The sequence below is a fragment of the Haliotis rufescens genome, unplaced genomic scaffold (genome assembly GCF_023055435.1).
Source record: "Haliotis rufescens isolate VD_foot unplaced genomic scaffold, xgHalRufe1.0.p SCAF_29, whole genome shotgun sequence".
In the NCBI taxonomy this organism is placed as follows: domain Eukaryota; kingdom Metazoa; phylum Mollusca; class Gastropoda; order Lepetellida; family Haliotidae; genus Haliotis; species Haliotis rufescens.
In genome coordinates, this window is record NW_025963990.1 from 599,781 (window position 1) to 619,881 (window position 20,101).

The 20,101-nt window shown below is 43.6% G+C and overlaps 1 protein-coding gene across 1 annotated transcript in view; it reads left to right on the forward strand.

Annotated features, from left to right (window-relative positions):
* Positions 1 to 18,038, forward strand: part of LOC125384199 (calmodulin-binding transcription activator 2-like) — a 30,313-nt gene extending 12,275 nt beyond the window's left edge. Inside the window, exons 8-20 of the mRNA XM_048402713.1 lie at positions 335 to 461; positions 1,182 to 1,316; positions 2,101 to 2,195; positions 3,340 to 3,524; positions 4,986 to 5,061; positions 5,868 to 6,588; positions 7,393 to 7,527; positions 8,014 to 8,251; positions 8,364 to 8,554; positions 9,081 to 9,229; positions 9,711 to 9,889; positions 10,034 to 10,096; positions 15,134 to 18,038. Of these exons, the coding sequence (XP_048258670.1) occupies positions 335 to 461; positions 1,182 to 1,316; positions 2,101 to 2,195; positions 3,340 to 3,524; positions 4,986 to 5,061; positions 5,868 to 6,588; positions 7,393 to 7,527; positions 8,014 to 8,251; positions 8,364 to 8,554; positions 9,081 to 9,229; positions 9,711 to 9,889; positions 10,034 to 10,096; positions 15,134 to 15,230 (2,391 nt within the window). The 3' untranslated portion in view covers positions 15,231 to 18,038. The remainder of the gene's footprint in view (positions 1 to 334; positions 462 to 1,181; positions 1,317 to 2,100; positions 2,196 to 3,339; positions 3,525 to 4,985; positions 5,062 to 5,867; positions 6,589 to 7,392; positions 7,528 to 8,013; positions 8,252 to 8,363; positions 8,555 to 9,080; positions 9,230 to 9,710; positions 9,890 to 10,033; positions 10,097 to 15,133) is intronic.
* The last annotated feature ends 2,063 nt before the right edge of the window (positions 18,039 to 20,101 follow it).

Here is a 20,101-nt window from a genome sequence, read left to right on the forward strand (position 1 = left end):
GCGGTGTAAAAACCAAACTCACTCGCTGACAGATATGATAAATCCACTTCTGAGTAATCTTATCGGGATGTGTTCTAGTTTATGATTTGAGAGCAAGTACATTGAGGTAGCTGTGAGGTGTACAGTAAACGAGGGTTATAACAAACTCAAAGGGGCCACTGATTTTAGTTCCTTATAACCGTGTTCGTTATAAACATATTTGACTGTACCTCCAAAATGTTGTTAAATTATTTATCATCAATAATCCATAATCAGCATGATTAGGGTTGACATGCCTGTGATAGTGTTGGCAGTGACTGATGAGATGTTATTGAGTGTTGTTGTATGTTGGAAGGGTGGCACAAAGATCCTGGTGACAGGCCCATGGTTCTCCACGTCCACGTCCTACTCTGTTGTGTTCAACAGTAAGACGGTGCCTGCTACACTTGTACAGGCAGGGGTTCTCCGGTGCTTCACTCCAGGTCAGTATCTCACACTTCTAAAGGGGGATTCCGGGTTAGTGGCGACTTGGATGGTCAGACTTGTACCACAATGGCATGGATTGTTGATGATGATATCAATCAGTGGATTGTGGGCCCAGACTTGATTGTTTACAGGCCGCAGTCATACAGCTGGAATATTGCTGAGTGTGGTGTTAAACAACACACACACACACACACACACACACACACACACACACACACACACACACACACACACACACACTATGCTGGTCGTAAGAGGCAGCTTGGATCAAAGGTGGCCAGACTCAGTGAATTGGTTGATTGCGTGTTAATATACCCTAATTGCATGGAACGTTGATGTCATATGATGCTAATGTCTTGCAGCACATGACGCCGGCCTGATGACACTGCAGGTGGACAGACTCAGTGAATTGGTTGATTGAATGTTAATATACCCTGATTGCGTGGAACGTTGATGTCATATGATGCTGATGTCTTGCAGCACATGACGCCGGCCTGGTGACGCTGCAGGTGGACAGACTCAGTGAATTGGTTGTTTGCGTGTTAATATACCCTAATTGCATGGAACGTTGATGTCATATGATGCTGATGTCTTGCAGCACATGACGCCGGCCTGGTGACGCTGCAGGTGGACAGACTCAGTGAATTGGTTGTTAGCATGTTAATATACCCTGATTGCGTGGAACGTTGATGTCATATGATGCTGATGTCTTGCAGCACATGACGCCGGCCTGGTAACGCTGCAGGTGGCCAATGATGGGTTTGTCATCTCCAACAGTGAGGTGTTCGAGTACAAGGCTCGGGAGAAGCACAGCACGCAGTCAGCTCACAACGAATGGTTCTCAATGGATTGTGAGTAGTTGTACCTCGGTTTATTTTGCAGTGTTGGAAATTAAGCTTGACAGTCAAGGGGACTTTTGATTTTCCTCATATTAGAAGTCAAAAGATTCAAGTACCAGAGGCCCCCCTTTTGTTTTGAACACTGATTTTGGAACACGGGTGGTTCATTTGTCGAAGGTGTCACAGTTCAGTTTGCAATGTGGCAATAAAGGGCTGCTTTAAAGCGTTTGCTCAGTAATCAGAAGCCCAAGGTCTGTTCCCCAGCTTGGTACAATGTGTCCAACCCATTGCTGATATCGCCCTTATATTGCTGGAATAGTGCCAGTTGTGGTGTAAACTCCAACTAACTCACTCAGTTTGCAGAGTTGTGTCCCCTCAGCTGATTCAAGGTTCCAGTCCTAGATTCAGCCAAATTATTCTGCCTGTGCTCATGGTGTTCCACTAATGCCTTGTGTCTGTGACCTGCCTCACTTTGGCCTTTGAGTGAGTGAGTGAGTGAGTGAGTTGGGTTTGACACCACTTCCAGCAATAGTCCTTCGGGGGACACCAGAAATGGGCTTCATGTGGGGAATCAAACCTGGGTCTTAGTGTGACGAGCAACACTTTAACCACTAGGCTACCCCAGCGCCCCCTGGCATCTTTGAAGTAACTGAATACCAGTAACTAGAAAGTGGCATTAAACCCAACCCACTCGCTGTTTGTGTGCCATTATGATACTGCTGCAACATCGCGAATTGCCTCACAATCTCGGTACATGTGTAGAGGTGTGTAAATGTTTGCTATGTTTTTGTTTCAGCGACGGAGATGAAACTGCTGCTGGTGGAGAGGTTGGAACAACTGGAGAAGAGGCTCATGCCAGCTGACAAGAACACAACTTTCCTTGACAAGCAGGTGAGCTTTCCTTGACAAACAGGTGAGCTTTCCTTGACAAGCAGGTGAGCTTTTCTTGAGAAACAGGTGAGCTTTCCTTGACAAGCAGGTGAGCTTTTCTTGAGAAACAGGTGAGCTTTCCTTGAGAAACAGGTGAGCTTTCCTTGACAACCAGGTGAGCTTTCCTTTGAGAAACAGGTGAGCTTTTCTTGAGAAACAGGTGAGCTTTCCTTGACAAACAGGTGAGCTTTCCTTGAGAAACAGGTGAGCTTTTCTTGACAAGCAGGTGAGCTTTTCTTGAGAAACAGGTGAGCTTTCCTTGAGAAACAGGTGAGCTTTTCTTGACAAGCAGGTGAGCTTTCCTTGAGAAACAGGTGAACTTTCCTTGAGAAACAGGTGAGCTTTTCTTGACAACCAGGTGAGCTTTCCTTGACAAACCCTGTCTATGACACTGCCAACTGTAAATCATCAGTGTGCCAGGTATTTGGCCTTCCACTCTTTGAAAGAGATGGCTTAAGCATGATAGATGAGAGTGCATGCAAGTATCGTGGTATGTATCGGATCGTGAGCAAAGTATCGTGGTATGTATCGGATCGTGAGCAAAGTATCATGGTATGTATCAGATCGTGAGCAAAAAATCATGGTATGTATTGGATCATGAGCAAAGTATCGTGGTATGTATCGGATCGTGAGCAAAGTATCATGGTATGTATTGGATCGTGAGCAAAGTATCGTATGTATCGGATCGTGAGCAAAGTATCGTGGTATGTATCGCATCGTGAGGAAGGTATTGTGGTATATATCGGATCGTGAGCAAAGTATCGTGGTATGTGTCGGATCGAGAGCAAAGTATCGTGGTATGTATCGGATCGTGAGCAAGGTATTGTGGTATATATCGGATCGTGAGCAAAGTATCATGGTATGTATTTGATCACACAGTTGTGTATCATCCCAGCCCTACAACAGTTTACCCTGAACTTAATCGAGTTTGCTGGGACTGACCATTGTCTCGAGCCTTGGCTCCCTTTAAGATGGGAACAAGTTCAATCCTTTCTTCACACAGCTATTTAACAGTATCAGAATAAATGTAGATACAAGTTTGAAACGAGAATCTGTCCCGGAGTGAGACGAGTGTTGTGACTTTGTTTGTTGTGCACTATTCCAGCATGCCCTGAATGTTGACCATGAGAACACCGAGTGTCGTCTTGTGCAGTATGTGGAGCACCTGGCTGGTCGACCCTGGCAGAAACTGGAGACTTACCCCAAGGCTGGCCATGGCGGACTGACTTTACTTCATCTTGCGGCGGCCCTTGGCTACGCCAAACTCATCAGCTCACTTGTTAGGTGGAGGTGGGTAGCACCAGTACAGGAATCAGTGTTGGAAATTAATGGGAGCCATGGTGTCCTTGAGGTTTGCTTCCATAGTGTTTGAATCCTGGCTCTTCTCCTTAAAGGGGAAGTGTACACGCAAAAATTACTTTCTTTCTTTTTCTAAACAAAACGCAATTTTAGAATTAGTTAGTATCTGTGTTTGAAAATATACACTCATTTTTTTCACAGTGAAAGTAGGAAGCTCACAATAGTGTGAAAATGATATGTCGTTATGATGCCTTCGTTTTTCGAGCTAAACAGGCCTGAGTTATCTCCCTTAGATTATGACGTAATTGGTGCCAATTCAACTGGGTCCCTGTCTATTCTGAACGCAAAAGATATCAAGTACAAGTTTTCGGTAAAACAACATGGCCTACGACACACTCCGGCGCAGTGGTGACTCAGCATAACACTATGCTGGCTGGCATCTGAGACGCTAGAATCACACACTTGTACCTACACCACGTGAAGCGGCTCTAACAAAGCATGATGATGTCATAATGTTTATCAATTGGCACCAATGACGTCATATTGCAAGGGGCATAAGCCATGGTGTTTTTGTTATGGAAATAGAACACTTGGTAAATGTGAAAAATATAAATCGTTTTAATGCAAAACATATGTTGATTAATTGTGATATTTTTATATTTTTGTCTATGACACTTCTAGGTTAACACTTTTATTGTGGAAAAAGTACAAGAAAATTAGGTTCATTTCCGTGTGAACTTGCCCTTTAAAGCTTTAACTTGGCAGTAGTTATGACTGGGACACCTTTTCTTCCATGCTTAATTTCCAACAGGGAGATTGAATAGTTGAATGAAAATAACAAACATGTATTTAGAATTGGTTCTTTGAAAGTCCCCAGAACATAATTCCGTAAATAATGGGTGCCTCGTACCCTTCCTTGTTGTAAGAGACGACTTAAATGAGGGTCAGGTAGTTACAGCGTGTGAGCTGACTGATTGTGTTCTATCATAACCCGATGCTGTGGGTTGTTGGTTGTGCTGCTGGCCTCTGGTAAGCTGGGCCAATACACGAATATTCCCAGGCTGCCATGATATAGTGAGAACATTACTGTTTTATGTGTCCTTGGTTCTGTGATGTTTGATGCTGCTGTGAACAATGTCCAGCTATGTCGTTGTTGCCTGCGACTGATTTAGTCTGGGCCAGACAAACTGGTGGTTGATATTATGAGCAACACCCATGTCTTTGGTGAACAACGACATGCAATCAACCAGGTCACTGAGCCTGAACACCCAAAGAAAGTTGGGGAGCCTCTTACGAGCCTTTGCTGCTGTTGCTGCTGCTGCTGCTGCCGCTGATGATGATGATGTGCTGGGGACCTATTCTTACCCAGGGCCCCACAAGGATTGATTGATTGATTGATTGATTGATTGATTGATTGAAAAGTGATAATACTGTTTTCTCTTTCTTTGACAGATCTGACATCTCTAATTTAGTTTTAGAATATGAAGTTGATGCTCACAGTGTGGACAACCATGCCTGTACACCATTGGTGAGAAGCTAATTACTGCAGCATTATCTTGATCATAGGCAGGAATTGATCTAGACCTGCTCACAATGAACAAAGAAGCTGATTACTGCTTCATTTTCTTGATCATTGATCTAGACCTGCTCACAGGTCGATATTTGGCACCAAGTTGGCAGCAACTGTAAACATTCCCGAATGAGAATACAAACTTTCCCAGTTCATGTTGATTTAGTTATAGGTCGTGGTTAGAGTGTTCGCTCGTCAACCCGAAGGCCCTGATTCGATTCCTCACATGGGTACAATGTTAGAAGCCCATTTCTGGTGTCCCCCGCCGTGATATTGCTGAAATATTGCTAAAAGCGGCATTAAACCATACTCACTCACTCACTGTTCTAAAGATACAATTGCACCTACGATTGTGAAGGCTACAAAATGTGGGAGTTGTTTGGCAAGACAATCTCACATAGCCTAGTTTGTTCCTGATGTCAGTGTTGAATGCTTTGGGCCTCAGCTTGTCTGCTAAAGTTTGATGGTACTTTGCAAGTTGTAATCATGGTATTGATACATGGCTGACCATATAGTTGTACTCACTGGTAGTTTGTTGAAATGAATGACGGGAGGGTGGAATGTTTCAGTTGTCTTCTGTTATCAGTGTAGGAATCCTACAGTCTTTAAACTTTAACATGATGGCTTTGCCACCAACAATCTTAGCTCTGCAACTGTCGTAAGCCTGTATGGGAGGTACGATCACCTGAGTGCTAAGATCGCTTTGTGGAACGGGACCTAAACCACTTTAATTTCTTGCTTACCTTCACACTGGTCTGTTTCAGATGTGGGCATGTGCAAGAGGAAATATTGATGCTTCACTGACGCTGTATCATATCAACACGGGGCCACTCAGCATCTGTAACAAGGATGGACGTCTCCCGCTCACCGTTGCCCGAAGCAAGGGACATCACAACCTTGCCAATCAAATCGAGCAGTTGGAGCAAGCTCGTCTGCAAGCCCCGCCCCCTTTCCCCCCATGCACATCCACAGCATCATTTGCTGGCGCAACTTCTTCTTTCACAACCTCGGACTCTATCACTGCGTGTGACCTGTCACCAACTCCTTGCCATATATTCCCCAGTTCTCACAAAAACATTTGTGATGAGAAACAGGAAAACCTTCACATCGACATACCTCCTCCCCCTCCCTACCCAGGGGATTCCAAGCTCGTCCGGCGACTCAGTGAACAAGTCATTGGCACCTGTCATCGCCAACTTAGCAAACGCTATTCGGTGGATATATTGCCGAGTGGGGCAACAAACGACCAGACCTCGCCCCAACATGACGCTTTTCAGAAGCCAATTCGGGAGGCCAATTCTGAGCCACACCTGTCATTGGTTGGTGATCATCCAATCAGTGCAGTGACGGACTCTGCCTTGCTACCAGTTGCTCAACGTGATCTGGCATCGCCAGATATTCTCATGCAGACCGAGTCTTTGCTCAACACCATAGCGACGGAGTCTGGGAAGGAGACGGATGGTCTCCTCATGCAGATGGACACAGGTCAGTTGAATAGGAGTATGACAGTGTTGCAATGTTGCAGATATTGATCAGCTTGAAAATTAACCAGGGATCATGATTTTGCCAGTTTTTGTTTTTCTGTTTGTTGTTTAATGCCTCACTCAGCAATATACCAGCCATATGGCGGTGGTCTGTAAGTAATCATTGGACCAGACACACCAGTGATTGACATAATGAACTTCAATCAATGCAGTTGGGATATGAGGACGTGCATCAACCAAGTCAGCAAGTCTGATTCTGTCGGTCGCTTCTGTCCACAAACATTGGTTGCTGAAGACCATTTCTAACCCGGATCTTATGGAGGTAACAGGATTTAAAAGCTTGATAATGATCGAATTTGTGTGTCATTTCAACAATACCTTAAACAAGGCCTCAAAAAGGTCTTGGAAGTTTGTATTGGTGATTTTCAATGATACATGTCATGGTTATAGTATAAATATATCTACTATTATTTCAGCAAGAGCTGATGAAACATGTTGTACATGGAAGAGACCCATCAGCCTGTTTCTCTGCATGTCCTTCATTGATTCCTCATGTTGTCAATCACTGGATTGTCTGGTCCAGACTCGATTATTTACAGACTCTCGTCATAACGCTGGAATATTGCTGAGTGCAGCGTTAAACAACAAACCAACCAACCAACCTCATTGATTCTTAACATTTCTTGTGGATGAATGTTTCATTTGCCATGTTTGAATTTGCAATTTGATCTGCTCTTTAGTCGTGTAATCAGTGTTGAGTGTCTGTAGGAGTAATGTCTATAATGCAAGCTCCGTACCTCTGTAGATGAGGTATCATCGGTGCGGAGTGACAGCCCTTTCATTGATGTAGAAAAGATCTCATCTGACGAGGAGGCGGAACACAAGGCAGCTGTTGCTGCTGCTGCTGCTGCCGCCGCCGCTGCTGTAGCATCTGGTGAAGGTTAGACACCATAACACACACATAAACACCATGCTTTAATGAGTTGCTTTTGAATCTAAAAATGTTACGCATTAAAGGAAGACTGTATTGTTTAAGCTTAACTCTGTTGTGGGTTTGAATCCCGGTTTGCCCTATTATGTTTCTGGGTTTGTCAGCACCTTAACAATGCTCCTGGGTTTCACCGACGTGGTCAACATCTATGACCTTTGTCACCTGGGGCTCCCTCCCACATCAAGCTGACACGCTGTGATATGACTGAAATGCTGTCAAAGCAGTGTTAAACTCACTCAGTATTAGCTGAACTAGTTTGAGATGTGATAATTAGAAGATAAACATCATTTGTTTTCATATTTGTAGGTGTTGTTGAGTATAGGCTAAAGCCTTTGTTTCCAAATGTAAAAACTTCTGGCTAAAAACACACAAATACATATACCTGGAGTATTGCTGAGTGTGGCGTTATACAAATTCTGTACCAAATTGTTCCAGGTGGGGATCATGAAGGCAAGAACCAAATGGTAACCCTCGCCAACCAGATCATCGCAGCCATGCCGGAGCGTATCAAGCTGTCTCCTGCCAAGGAGGAAGAGTGTGGAGTGAGCAGTCGAGCTCGGAGTGAGTCCTACAGCTCGGCCCCGTCTCAAGGCTCACCTCCCACCTCATCCTTCGGGGATGATTCTGGAATCTCAACACCCATGACAGATAGTCTGGCCTTTGATGAGTACAGGTATACACTTTTGTAGGCCAGATACATCATGATACATGGACTGGATATGACTTGAATGATGACAAAGCAACCTAAAACTCCCATCACTGTATTCCCGACTTTTGTATTGCAGGTACACAGACCTGGGCACCCCTGCCTCGTCCCTGAGCCCGGACTCTACCTGTCTGCCCAGCCCCTACAGCCCCTACAGTTCCTACAGTTTCACTCTGGACTCCCCGCCCCCCACCACTGCTGACTTCACCGAGTACTTCAACGCGCCAGCCACGTACATGGAGAAGGACTTTTCCCAACTCACACTCTCAGGTAGGGTCCACACTTCCCTATACACTGTTGCCAACCCCTGTGGAGATTCCAGGACAGAGAAGGTCCACAGCCTCCCATGTTTGTCGTTCTGACCCGTGAAGATCCGGGGTAGAATAGGTCTTCAGCAACCCATGCTTGCTGTGAAAGGCGACTATGCTTGTCGTAAGAGGCGACTAACGTGATCAGGTGGTCAGGCTCGCTGACTTGGTTGATGCATGTCATCGATCCCAATGGCGTGGATCGATGTTCATGTCAATCACTGGATTGTCTGGTCCAGAATATTGCTGAGTGCAGTGTTAAACAACATGAAACTGAAACTGTTTGTCTTTCTGTAGAGATTCCAGGATAGAGTAGTTCCATATTATGATTGGGTGGTTACGATGTACCCTGAATATATTATGATCCTATTATCAACCACTGACTTAGTCATTCAGACTTGGTTGTCAAGAGATCGCACTGATAAGGCTGGAATTATTTAACAATAATCTTCTTCTACCACTTCATAAGTATCCTTCTCTCTATTCAGATCAGGAACAGAGAAAGCTGTACGAGGCTGCCAAAGTGATCCAGAATGCGTATCGGCTGTATCGGGATAAACAACAACTGCAGCAGCAGCGACAGAAGGAGATAGAAGCCGCCATCTTGATCCAGAGCTACTATCGGCGATACAAACAGGTACTGGCGGACTCCTGGCACAAAGTATTGCTCTGCCGTGAACCTTCGGTGAATTTGTCAGTTCTAGTTATCACTCCTGTATCAGAGTATATTGTTAGAAAATTATCTGACACTCTCTCATGTTGGTAAGGACTGATGACATGGTCTAGTGGATCGAGCATCTGCCCGGAGACTGCCTATGTGGTCTAGTGGATCGAGCATCTGCCCGGAGACTGCCTATGTGGTCTAGTGGATCGAGCATCTGCCCGGAGACTGCCTATGTGGTCTAGTGGATAGAGCATCTGCCCGGAGACTGCCTGAGTGGTCTAGTGGATAGAGCATCTGCCCGGAGACTGCCTACGTGGTCTATAGGATAGAGCATCTGCCCGGAGACCGCCTACGTGGTTTGATTTTTTCTGCCATGTTACTTTCAGTGATACAACTAAAATAGTGCACAAAGCAGCGTTAAACCCAACTCACTCACTCACTCTGTATATTTCAGTATGCATACTTCAAGAAGATGACCCAGGCAGCAGTGTTGATCCAGAATCAGTTCCGGAGTTACTACGCACAGAAACGTCTCAAGAAGAACCGAGACCCTGCGGCTGGCCTGCAGCGACAAGGACCGGAGAGACTGAAGAAGGGCCGCAACCAGTCCGTGATCATCCAGCAGAGATACAGGTGTGTCTTCACCTCCAGTATGGTGGCCCAGTGGTCTAAGGTCCTGTGAAAAGTTGTGTCCCTTGGCATGCCAGGATCTTATTATTATTATTATTATTATTATTATTATTACTACTACTACCATGCTGCTGTGCCTTGTTTCAGGTCTCACTATCAGAGGAAGACGGAGAAGGAGGGTCGACAGTTGTCCGCTGATGCAGCAGATAGGTAGGTTGTTTACGTCAGCCCATGCCAGGCATGGGAATGGAGTGTACCCTTTACTGACATAACATACCCTTGGAACCTAATGTATTCCCCGTAATGAGCTCCGTGGTGCTTAGAAAATGGACAAAGGTGGTGGGTGCTTAGTAAGACAACACAAAAGGTTACTGAGATCGAGCAGTAGTTCAAATGTTGATGAAACTAAATCTTTGTCAATAATAATCCCATTGTAATTATAAAGCCCTTCTGAGCTGCTGTTGTCTGTTGGGTATCATGTCATATACACCAGAAAATAGGCACTGTCACTTTTGGTCTTCTTGGGGTGCTTGTAAAGCTTACTAACAGATAGGTGTAGAAGTTGGTCAGGGGCTTACTATGGCGAATACGGTAGTTGGAACCTTACTTTAGTAGGAAGTACCCCAGGCTAACAAAATAAACACAATTGGTTCTCATGGCAACTGAATGTCGACTTGATCAGAGCCAAACATAAATAAGTTGAACTGATTGAAGTTCTACAGGACACAACTGCTTGCCGTAATGTGTTACATTGATTTGCACTGTTGTACATTGTAATATGATCTTGTGTAGGGACATCTTTAAATGTGAAATCTGGTGTCAAAAGGTTTATAACCAATTGAAATCTGAACCTAAAGTCCTGTTTGAATTTAACCATGTTCTACAATGTATCTGTTTTCTTCACTTCATGCTAACAGAGATATATGGCAGCTTGTGCATGCAATTAGGGTAGGTAACTGGTGTGCCAAGCTGTCATTCATTGATGCCTGCTATTGATGGGTGTGCATTTCACCGTCGTCACAGTTTGATGTGGTTTTGTGAACTGTATTGTGCTCTGTAATTTCCTGCCTTTATTTTCGGTGCATACTGTGTCATAAATATTGTCTTAGACATGGTAGTCTGTTGCACAGCTAAAACCTTTCCTGAGCATTTCAACATAATGTACCCAAGAATGTTTGCTAGGACCAGTATGTTGTAAGTTTTCTCTGTTTGATGTGTGAAATATAACCAAGTCGGACATTTCTTTCAGATTTTATTCCTTCAAACCATGGGTCAGTGGTCAAAATAAAATTAAAAGAAAGTTCGAATTAAAGCCATAATTAGACGGAGGAATCAGGTAACTCTTAAACCTTTTGGCTCCAGTTCTTAATCCTACTTGCTCAAGCTGTTGGTTGGGACGAAGGGTATGAAAATACAAATAAATGCCTTCAGACATACGTTTTGTAATCAGTGTTTGGAGAAAGTGACATCAAGGCCTCGTAGAATTCACACATGATTGACCTGTCTTCCAGGTCTATTCCAAACATTCAACACTGAAGTCCTTAAGAACCTGTGTCAGGAAATGTAGAATAGTATGTTTTGGCCTTTTTAGAAAATCCATCAATCAGCATTTGAACCCTTGAACAATAATTGTAATGATTGTTTGTTCTTTGTAGTGGTCTGTTCAGTTAAGGGAGTGCACCTTCTAGATTCTTAACAGTCTCACCTGCACTTGTGAGCCTTGACACGTTACCAGAGATGCTGTGATCCACTGAATGAGTGTCCTGTGTTAGTGATACAGTCTTGTACATTAACAGTCTCACCTGCACTTGTGAGCCTAGACACGTTACCAGAGATGCTGTGATACACTGAATGAGTGTCCTGTGTTAGTGATACAGTCTTGTACATTAACAGTCTCACCTGCACTTGTGAGCCTAGACACGTTACCAGAGATGCTGTGATCCACTGAATGAGTGTCCTGTGTTAGTGATACAGTCTTGTACATTAACAGTCTCACCTGCACTTGTGGGCCTAGACACGTTACCAGAGATGCTGTGATCCACTGAATGAGTGTCCTGTGTTAGTGATACAGTCTTGTACATTAACAGTCTCACCTGCACTTGTGAGCCTTGACACGTTACCAGAGATACCATCCATTATGATTTCGATGGATTCTTTAGGATGTTTTTGACCAAATTCTGCCAATACTCCAAGTGACATGTATTACAAATTTTGTAAGACAAAACAACCAGTGATTTAGCCTGATTGTTGATCTCACTGCATTGTCACATATACAACCATGTTATAATCACACATAATCACCAGTTTTAACTTTGGTTTGGGTGATAAATGCAATACAAAAGATGTTGAAATCATCAAAGCGTAACAGTTTGTTTCACACCCCAGTTGTCCCAGGTACTCCGAATTTCTTCAATTTCTGGGTGGCATCTCTGCATTTGATTTTGTTTAGAACTAAATTGTATGCTGTGACTGACTCTAGAATGTGATTTCTGCTTGTTGTCTTGTGATTCTGGCATGCTGTGATTGGTGCTTTCAGAGATCCAACCATTGTGTCAATGCTAATGAGATGAAGGTACATCCTGCATATACAACATGTAGCCTGGCTTGTTTCATGCCTTTCTCCTAGTGTAGATCTCTGTAGCCTTCTACTAATATTACATCCTCGTGAAGATATGGGTAGAGAATAGGTCTTTAGCAATCTATGCTTGTTGTAAGAGTCGAATAACGGGATCGGGTGGTCAGACTCGCTGACTTGGTTGATGCATGTCATCGGATCCCAATTGTGTGATCTCCTTCTCCTTCTACTAACAGTACCCCAGTAACTTGTAAAGATTCCGGGTTAGAATAGGGCCCCAGCAACCGATGCTGGTCGTCAGAGTGGATTTAGTGGATGGGAGGACAAGCTCGATGATTTGGCTTGTGTGTTGTAATCCCAGATTTACCCATGATAATCAGATTATGATCCTTGGGTTGTCAGTACCATATCCTTGATTCCTACATTCACTAAAGGGCTTCCGTTCATGACCTGTGTCACTTTCGGCCTTCTTCCAACGTTAAGCTGATGCACCATCATGATGATGATGATGATGTGACTAAAAAACTGCTCAAGTCAGCTTTGGGCCTCAGTTCACTCACTCACTATACTTACTTAGTGTTGAGGCCCCAGTCGTTAAAGGCGCCGCAGTTTGCTGTGCGGTCGTAGTGCTGAGATGACTATGTTGAATGTAGCCCTGGGATAGGTTACACAAACCAATCTTAGCACTAAGATGATTGTAACTCCCATGCTTTAACATCAGCTTACGACAGTTGTAGCACTATGATCGCTTGGTGGAATGTGGGCCTGTATGCTAAACCCATGATGCTGTGTTTCCTGTTCTCTGTGTCATGTATTTTTTCACAAGTGTGACGTTAGTTGTCTGCACCACCTTCGCTTATACAATCTACTCTACATACGTCAGCTGAATGTCATATTGCTTATAGTGGATTCTTTTGCTTAGTCACATCAACTTTGCCCATATGCTTTGTTCCCCATCTTTGTGTAAGTTGCCTCTTTCCATCTCTGTCATAAGAGGCAGAGACTGCCTCCCTGGTCTCATGGTAGAGCGTCTGCCCGGAGAGCGGAAGGTCGTGGGTTCGATCTCCGGTTGTGTCATACCAAAATACATTAAAAGATTAAAAGTACTTGTTGTTACCCTGCCTTGCGCTTGGCATTAAGGGACAAGGACTGGTCAGCTTGGAGTCAGTATTGTGTGTCTGATTGGGGTAATATTGTTAAACTGTAGCATGGTATCTCAGTGGGCTAGCACTATGAAATCAGCATTAGTCCAGACTATTACAAGCAGACACACACACACACACACACACACACACACACACACACACACACACACACACACGTGCATGCACATTTTAACATAAGTGCAATAATCTTTGATGTGACATTAAACCCCATTTCACCTCCCATAAGAGGCAGTGACAATAGGAATCAGTTTCTTACAATCGTCATACAGCGACCTTAGTAATGTCACTAAGTCTGTGGGAGTTGTGATCACCTTAGCGTTAAGATCACTTAAGATACATCTATGGCAAGTTTATGTTAAATGACGGGAGTTATGATCACCTTAGTGCTGAAATCACTTTGTTGAATGGGCTTCTGATTGGCTTGACATGCAATTGTTATTTGGGTATTCATTTTGAGTCTTCATGTCATCAACCACTGGGGTATCTGCTCCAGCCTTGGACCTCTTCCACAAGGCAGTCATAACACCATGGTGGTCGTAAATCTGTGTTAGAGTATGGGAGTTGTGATAGTCCTAGTGCTAAGATTGCAGTCATAACACCATGGTGGTCGTAAGTCTGTGTTAGAGTATGGGAGTTGTGATAGTCCTAGTGCTAAGATTGCAGTCATAACACCATGGTGGTCGTAAGTCTGTGTTAGAGTATGGGAGTTGTGATAGTCTTAGTGCTAAGATTGCAGTCATAACACCATGGTGGTCGTAAGTCTGTGTTAGAGTATGGGAGTTGTGATAGTCTTAGTGCTAAGATTGCAGTCATAACACCATGGTGGTCGTAAGTATGGGAGTTGGGATAGTCTTAGTGCTAAGATTTCAGTCATAACACCATGGTGGTCGTAAGTCTGTGTTAGAGTATGGGAGTTGTGATAGTCTTAGTGCTAAGATTGCAGTCATAACACCATGGTGGTCGTAAGTCTGTGTTAGAGTATGGGAGTTGTGGTAGTCTTAGTGCTAAGATTGCAGTCATAACACCATGGTGGTCGTAAGTCTGTGTTAGAGTATGGGAGTTGTGATAGTCTTAGTGCTAAGATTGCAGTCATAACACCATGGTGGTCGTAAGTCTGTGTTAGAGTATGGGAGTTGTGATAGTCTTAGTGCTAAGATTGCAGTCATAACACCATGGTGGTCGTAAGTCTGTGTTAGAGTATGGGAGTTGTGATAGTCCTAGTGCTAAGATTGTGTCGTGGTACAAGGCAGTGTGGCGTAAAACAGTGTGGCGTCTCCTGATATGAATTTATTAGAAAATGTTGGAAGAGACCTCAGTTATTGTGTTTTGAAAAACATAATTCATAAATAAAATTCACTTATCTCTTTGTCATAATATTTTTTTATTTATTGTTTAAAAGTTATTGTGATTATTTTGTAATACAAATTTTAGTTCAAGACCCTTCTAGGTTCAACTGGTCAGTATCAAGTTCATTTATTAACCACTGATCTCCGACCTCTATTGCAGCTCCCCACCCCCCGAGCAAAGCAGCACATCCAGAGACGGAACCCCACCAGTCGATGCTGAGCCAGATATCCCCTACCCAGAAGAAGAGGATGGGTGAGCCACCGTCAGGGACAGACACGCCCACCCACTGCTGGATCCGTGACTGGGCATGGCTGTTCATCTTGGTGACACCCTCGGGAGGACAACCTCTGTCTGAACCACAATGCCCATGTCACGCTGTGTTCAACTGCTTAGGTAGCAATGGCCTCCGGAGGACTTGTGAAGGAACAAGCTGTCGTTGTTGTCAGGTTGAGCCGTGTCGTTCTTTGACATGCCTCGTCAGTATGGGTTGGGACGTGATGTAAAAGGGTGTGTAGCCTATGTATGTGTGACACCGGCGTTGTGAACAAGCTGTGGAAATAGGCTTGCTGTGAAATACCCACAGTTTCAACCCTTTGCTGTTTCAAGTTTGTCATGGCTCGTCGTGGACTTTCAGGTTTGATTCGTGACAAATAGCTGCCAACTGTCCCATTTTTTTAATGTTTTTGTTACGAATTTGCAACTTTTGTCCTTAATTCCTGTTAAGAATATGCCAATCTACATAAAAATATCACAAGGTTTCAATTTTCATAGACACTGATAAAGAGAGGGTCATTATTTAGCCTTACACCGTCAGCTATAAATGCTTCATGTTTATCGACTGGTATATCATCATATTTATAGGGTTGCATTTGTTCAATTGAGACACTCCACGGTATTATTGAAAGTTGCTTAAGTCGAGATAGAAACAAACTTTAAAATTATGAACTGAGTTTCGGAATCACATGGCTGTATTGTATTGTAGTCGATTCATATCGTCTGGCTTTGTTGTCAGTTAAAGAAGATTGTTGGAAAATACTAAACTGGGAAAATTGGCAGCTATGGTGACAGATCCTGCCATTTAAGTTCATGTTTGTCAGCCAATGTATCAGTGACAAGCATGAGCCACATTGATATGAACAGGTCTTCAATTTTCCAATGGTGAAAACGTGCAGCTGATTGACTCTGGACACGCCCATCCTCCACTGGACTCTCCGCCTAGTGGCCCCGCCTTCTCCTCAAGGGTGCCCCGCCCTCTTCTCTACCCCTGCTGTGATTGTTTCTTCAAGCTGCACCTCGCAGACACTGCTCAACACTGGACTACTCTCTGTTCTCAATTGTTTCCGCAACTTGAGATGACTCATCAACGTATTCAACAACAAGTGGTTTACCTCAACAGAGAATCAGTGGGCGTGGTGGGTAAATGACATTTCAGCAGTTTGACAAGTTGACAGGTAAACCTGCAACAATGAGATATGATTTGACATAATATTGTTATGTAGAAACATTAACTATATCATATTCATAAAAGGTATATTTTCCTGCTTGTGTGTTTCAGCAAATGGTATTATTTCAGTCCAGATATTTCTTAGTTCCAAATAATTTGATAATTATTTTATGAAATTATCGGTGAACAGAATTCTATGAAATGATTGTTTGGGAAATTCCATCAAGACAGAATATGAACTGTTTGATAGGTATAACTTTGAAGTTGACGGATGACAAAGTAGAGATAACATATGGATAACTTCTTTATTAACTGTAAAGGCGATGTTTGCAATGACAACGGTATAAGAACAATACCGAAACATTGCCTTTACAGTAAATAAAGGCATTAATTAACTCTACTTTGTCAAGACAGAATGTATCTAAATTATTCCCCTAAGAACTTTATTCAGTGAACGAAATATTGTTGGGAAATGTTTCTGAAGAACATTGTATTAGCAGTCCAAATGTCAAGATATCAGGACATGCATGTCACAGTGTTGTAGTAGTAGAGTATTGGAATCCATTGGACGAGGTAGAATACAGGTACTAATGGCTCACTGAAAAAGTCAAATTGTAAGGTTCTATGGAAGTTTGAAATCCTGAGACAACACAGCTGACAACTAGCCTTTGAATAGCCTAGTAGTTTAATTAGGATTTGACTTCAAGAGAAAACTGCTTTAGGTGGCATCCTGTTGGTGACAATTGCCATGATCTTACCTCCTCCTCTGACTTCCTATCTATTGCACAACACGTGTCCGTCTTGGGCATCTCTGTGTTTCATTGACCCTACTGTCCTGTCCACTAGTTACGACTGGAGTGTTGCTAGCTGTGGTATTAACCAGAGCAGTGTTCTTAACCAACATCCACAAGATGGCCCTTTTGATTTTTCAAGGTCAAACATGGTTGATTGTTTGTGGCTCCTGACATTGGTGGGTATCGACGTGATATAATTAACCCAAACCATGATGAGAGAAGATTGGGAAGAGTGGCGCCATATTGAAACAAATAGGCCAAACAAACCCTGGAGATAGTTGCCTTTGTTCCAACCGGAACCTTTTCTGGTTAGAACCAAGGTTTGATACAGTTCTCTGTTGGTAACCGAAGACATTTGGGTTGTACAGCCGATGAAACGCTCATGTTAAGTCAGCTGTTGATGGCTCACAGACATATCATGATGTTGCATTCAGCATTGTCTATTTCCTGTTTCTGTGATAATTCCCCATGTCCTACTTACGCTGTTAAACTGGTCTTTCATTTCTCCACTTGTTGATGACATCAGTTCCTAGGTATTAAAGATGTTTCTTGCATGTTACTTAACTGTTAATAGCCTTGCTACTGACTCGTTATGTTTGTAATTAAACTGTACAGCCAGTTGTTGTCAAACTTTGAAATTATTCCAATTTAATCCCAATTTCTAGTTAATGCAAAGAAATATGCATGTTGAAATATTTATATTTTAAGGTCATCTTTGCACATGAATATAAGAATCACCACGCAACATATATGGCCACAATGTGTGTTATGAGCATGTCAGGAAAAGAAAATAGCAACTGTTACGACTGAGCTTCTAAAACTGTTTTAAAACAAACCTATAATATTTGGATTAGAAACTCAGTTATGTTTTATGTTTTCATATTTGCTTTTGTTTGTACAATGATTAAATGCTTAAGTAGCATAAATTCATTAAAGGAGCACTAGGCTCTGGCTTCTGTGCTGACACTGCCCCCATGGGCTCATCAGCTGCTTGGAGCTGATTGGCTGGCTGAGGCAACTGAGAGGACGTGACACTGCCCCCATGAGCTCATCAGCTGCTTGGAGCTGTTTGGCTGGCTGAGGCATCTGAGAGGACGTGACACTGCCCCCATGGGCTCATCAGCTGCTTGGAGCTGATTGGCTGGCTGAAGCAACTGAGAGGACGTGACACTGCCCCCATGGGCTCATCAGCTGCTTGGAGTTGATTTGCTGGCTGAAGTAACTGAGAGGACGTGACACTGCCCCCATGGGCTCATCAGCTGCTTGGAGCTGTTTGGCTGGCTGAGGCAACTGAGAGGATGTGACACTGCCCCCATGGGCTCATCAGCTGCTTGGAGCTGATTGGCTGGCTGAGGCAACTGAGAGGACGTGACACTGCCCCCGTGGGCTCATCAGCTGCTTGGAGCTGATTGGCTGGCTGAAGCAACTGAGAGGATGTGACACTGCCCCCATGGGCTCATCAGCTGAGTTGATTGGCTGGCTGAAGCAACTGAGAGGACGTGACACTGCCCCCATGGGCTCATCAGCTGCTTGGAGCTGATTGGCTGGCTGAAGCAACTGAGAGGACGTGACACTGCCCCCATGAGCTCATCAGCTGCTTGGAGCTGATTGGCTGGCTGAAGCAACTGAGAAGACGTGACACTGCCCCCATGGGCTCATCAGCTGCTTGGAGCTGATTGGCTGGCTGAAGCAACTGAGAGGACGTGACACTGCCCCCATGAGCTCATCAGCTGCTTGGAGCTGATTGGCTGGCTGAGGCAACTGAGAGGACGTGACACTGTAGGAGGAGTGGACATGCTGTGTCATGTTTAGGACAGTCAGCCTGCCCACTGCTCAACATGAAACACCTTGAAAAAGCCAGCCAATTCTGAAGGCTTGAGCCTAGTGACCCTTTCAATTCTAAAACTACCATAGATGCAATGTTCATGAATTTGTAATTTTTGATTGGCTCTAATCATGACACACATGACCTTGAATCATTTCATGACAGAAATAGTTTCCTAAATAATATTGTTATCACTGACCTGAGCAACATGAACAATGGTTTATGCAGCATATTGTGTTGGTAGAGATTATGCGTGCCTGTTACTCAGTGTCCACACCAGAGCTTCGTATGACAGTAAGAAGGGGTTCACGCAGGTGGATCACCTGCTTTAACACTGAGTGTCCACACCAGAGCTTCGTATGACAGTAAGAAGGGGTTCACTCGGGTGGATCACCTGCTTTAACACTGAGTGTCCACACCAGAGCTTCGTATGACAGTAAGAAGGGGTTCACTCGGGTGGATCACCTGCTTTAACACTGAGTGCTCAGCTTCACAAATTGCCAGTGTTGTTGTAGGGAGGAGAGAATTTCATGTTTTCCTAAATCTAGTTTTTTATATTTGGAGACTTTGTTTCTCATCGTCATCAATTGAACGTTGAATGTGGATGTTTATCAAGTCCCCTTGTTGTGTGTAGTGATGGATGGAGAATGTTGAATGTTTACTTTGATTTACTTGAACAAATCTTTGACATGAAGCGGATCTACATGATTGTTAGTATGAAGGCTCTTATCCAAGGCATATGTTAAAATTCTCTTACAGTCTTGTGTGTGCACTGATCATGTAGATTAGGTTTTTCGTCCTATTTTTCGTCCTATTTTTCGTCCTATTTTTCGTCTGTCTAAATAGTTTTTTGGATGACAAAATTAGAATTAAAACAAATGTGAAAAGCTGTGTTCCCTACAACGGAAGCTTCCTTTAACCTTTAACCTTTAACCTTTAACCTGATTTTTGTTTAAACATTTAAGCTAAGGCCCTTTTTGTGGTCAATAATACATTTGACCTTTTGTCAGCACCTTTTTGCTGTTTAAGACATCAAAATCACTTGGATCAAAGACTTGCTCCTG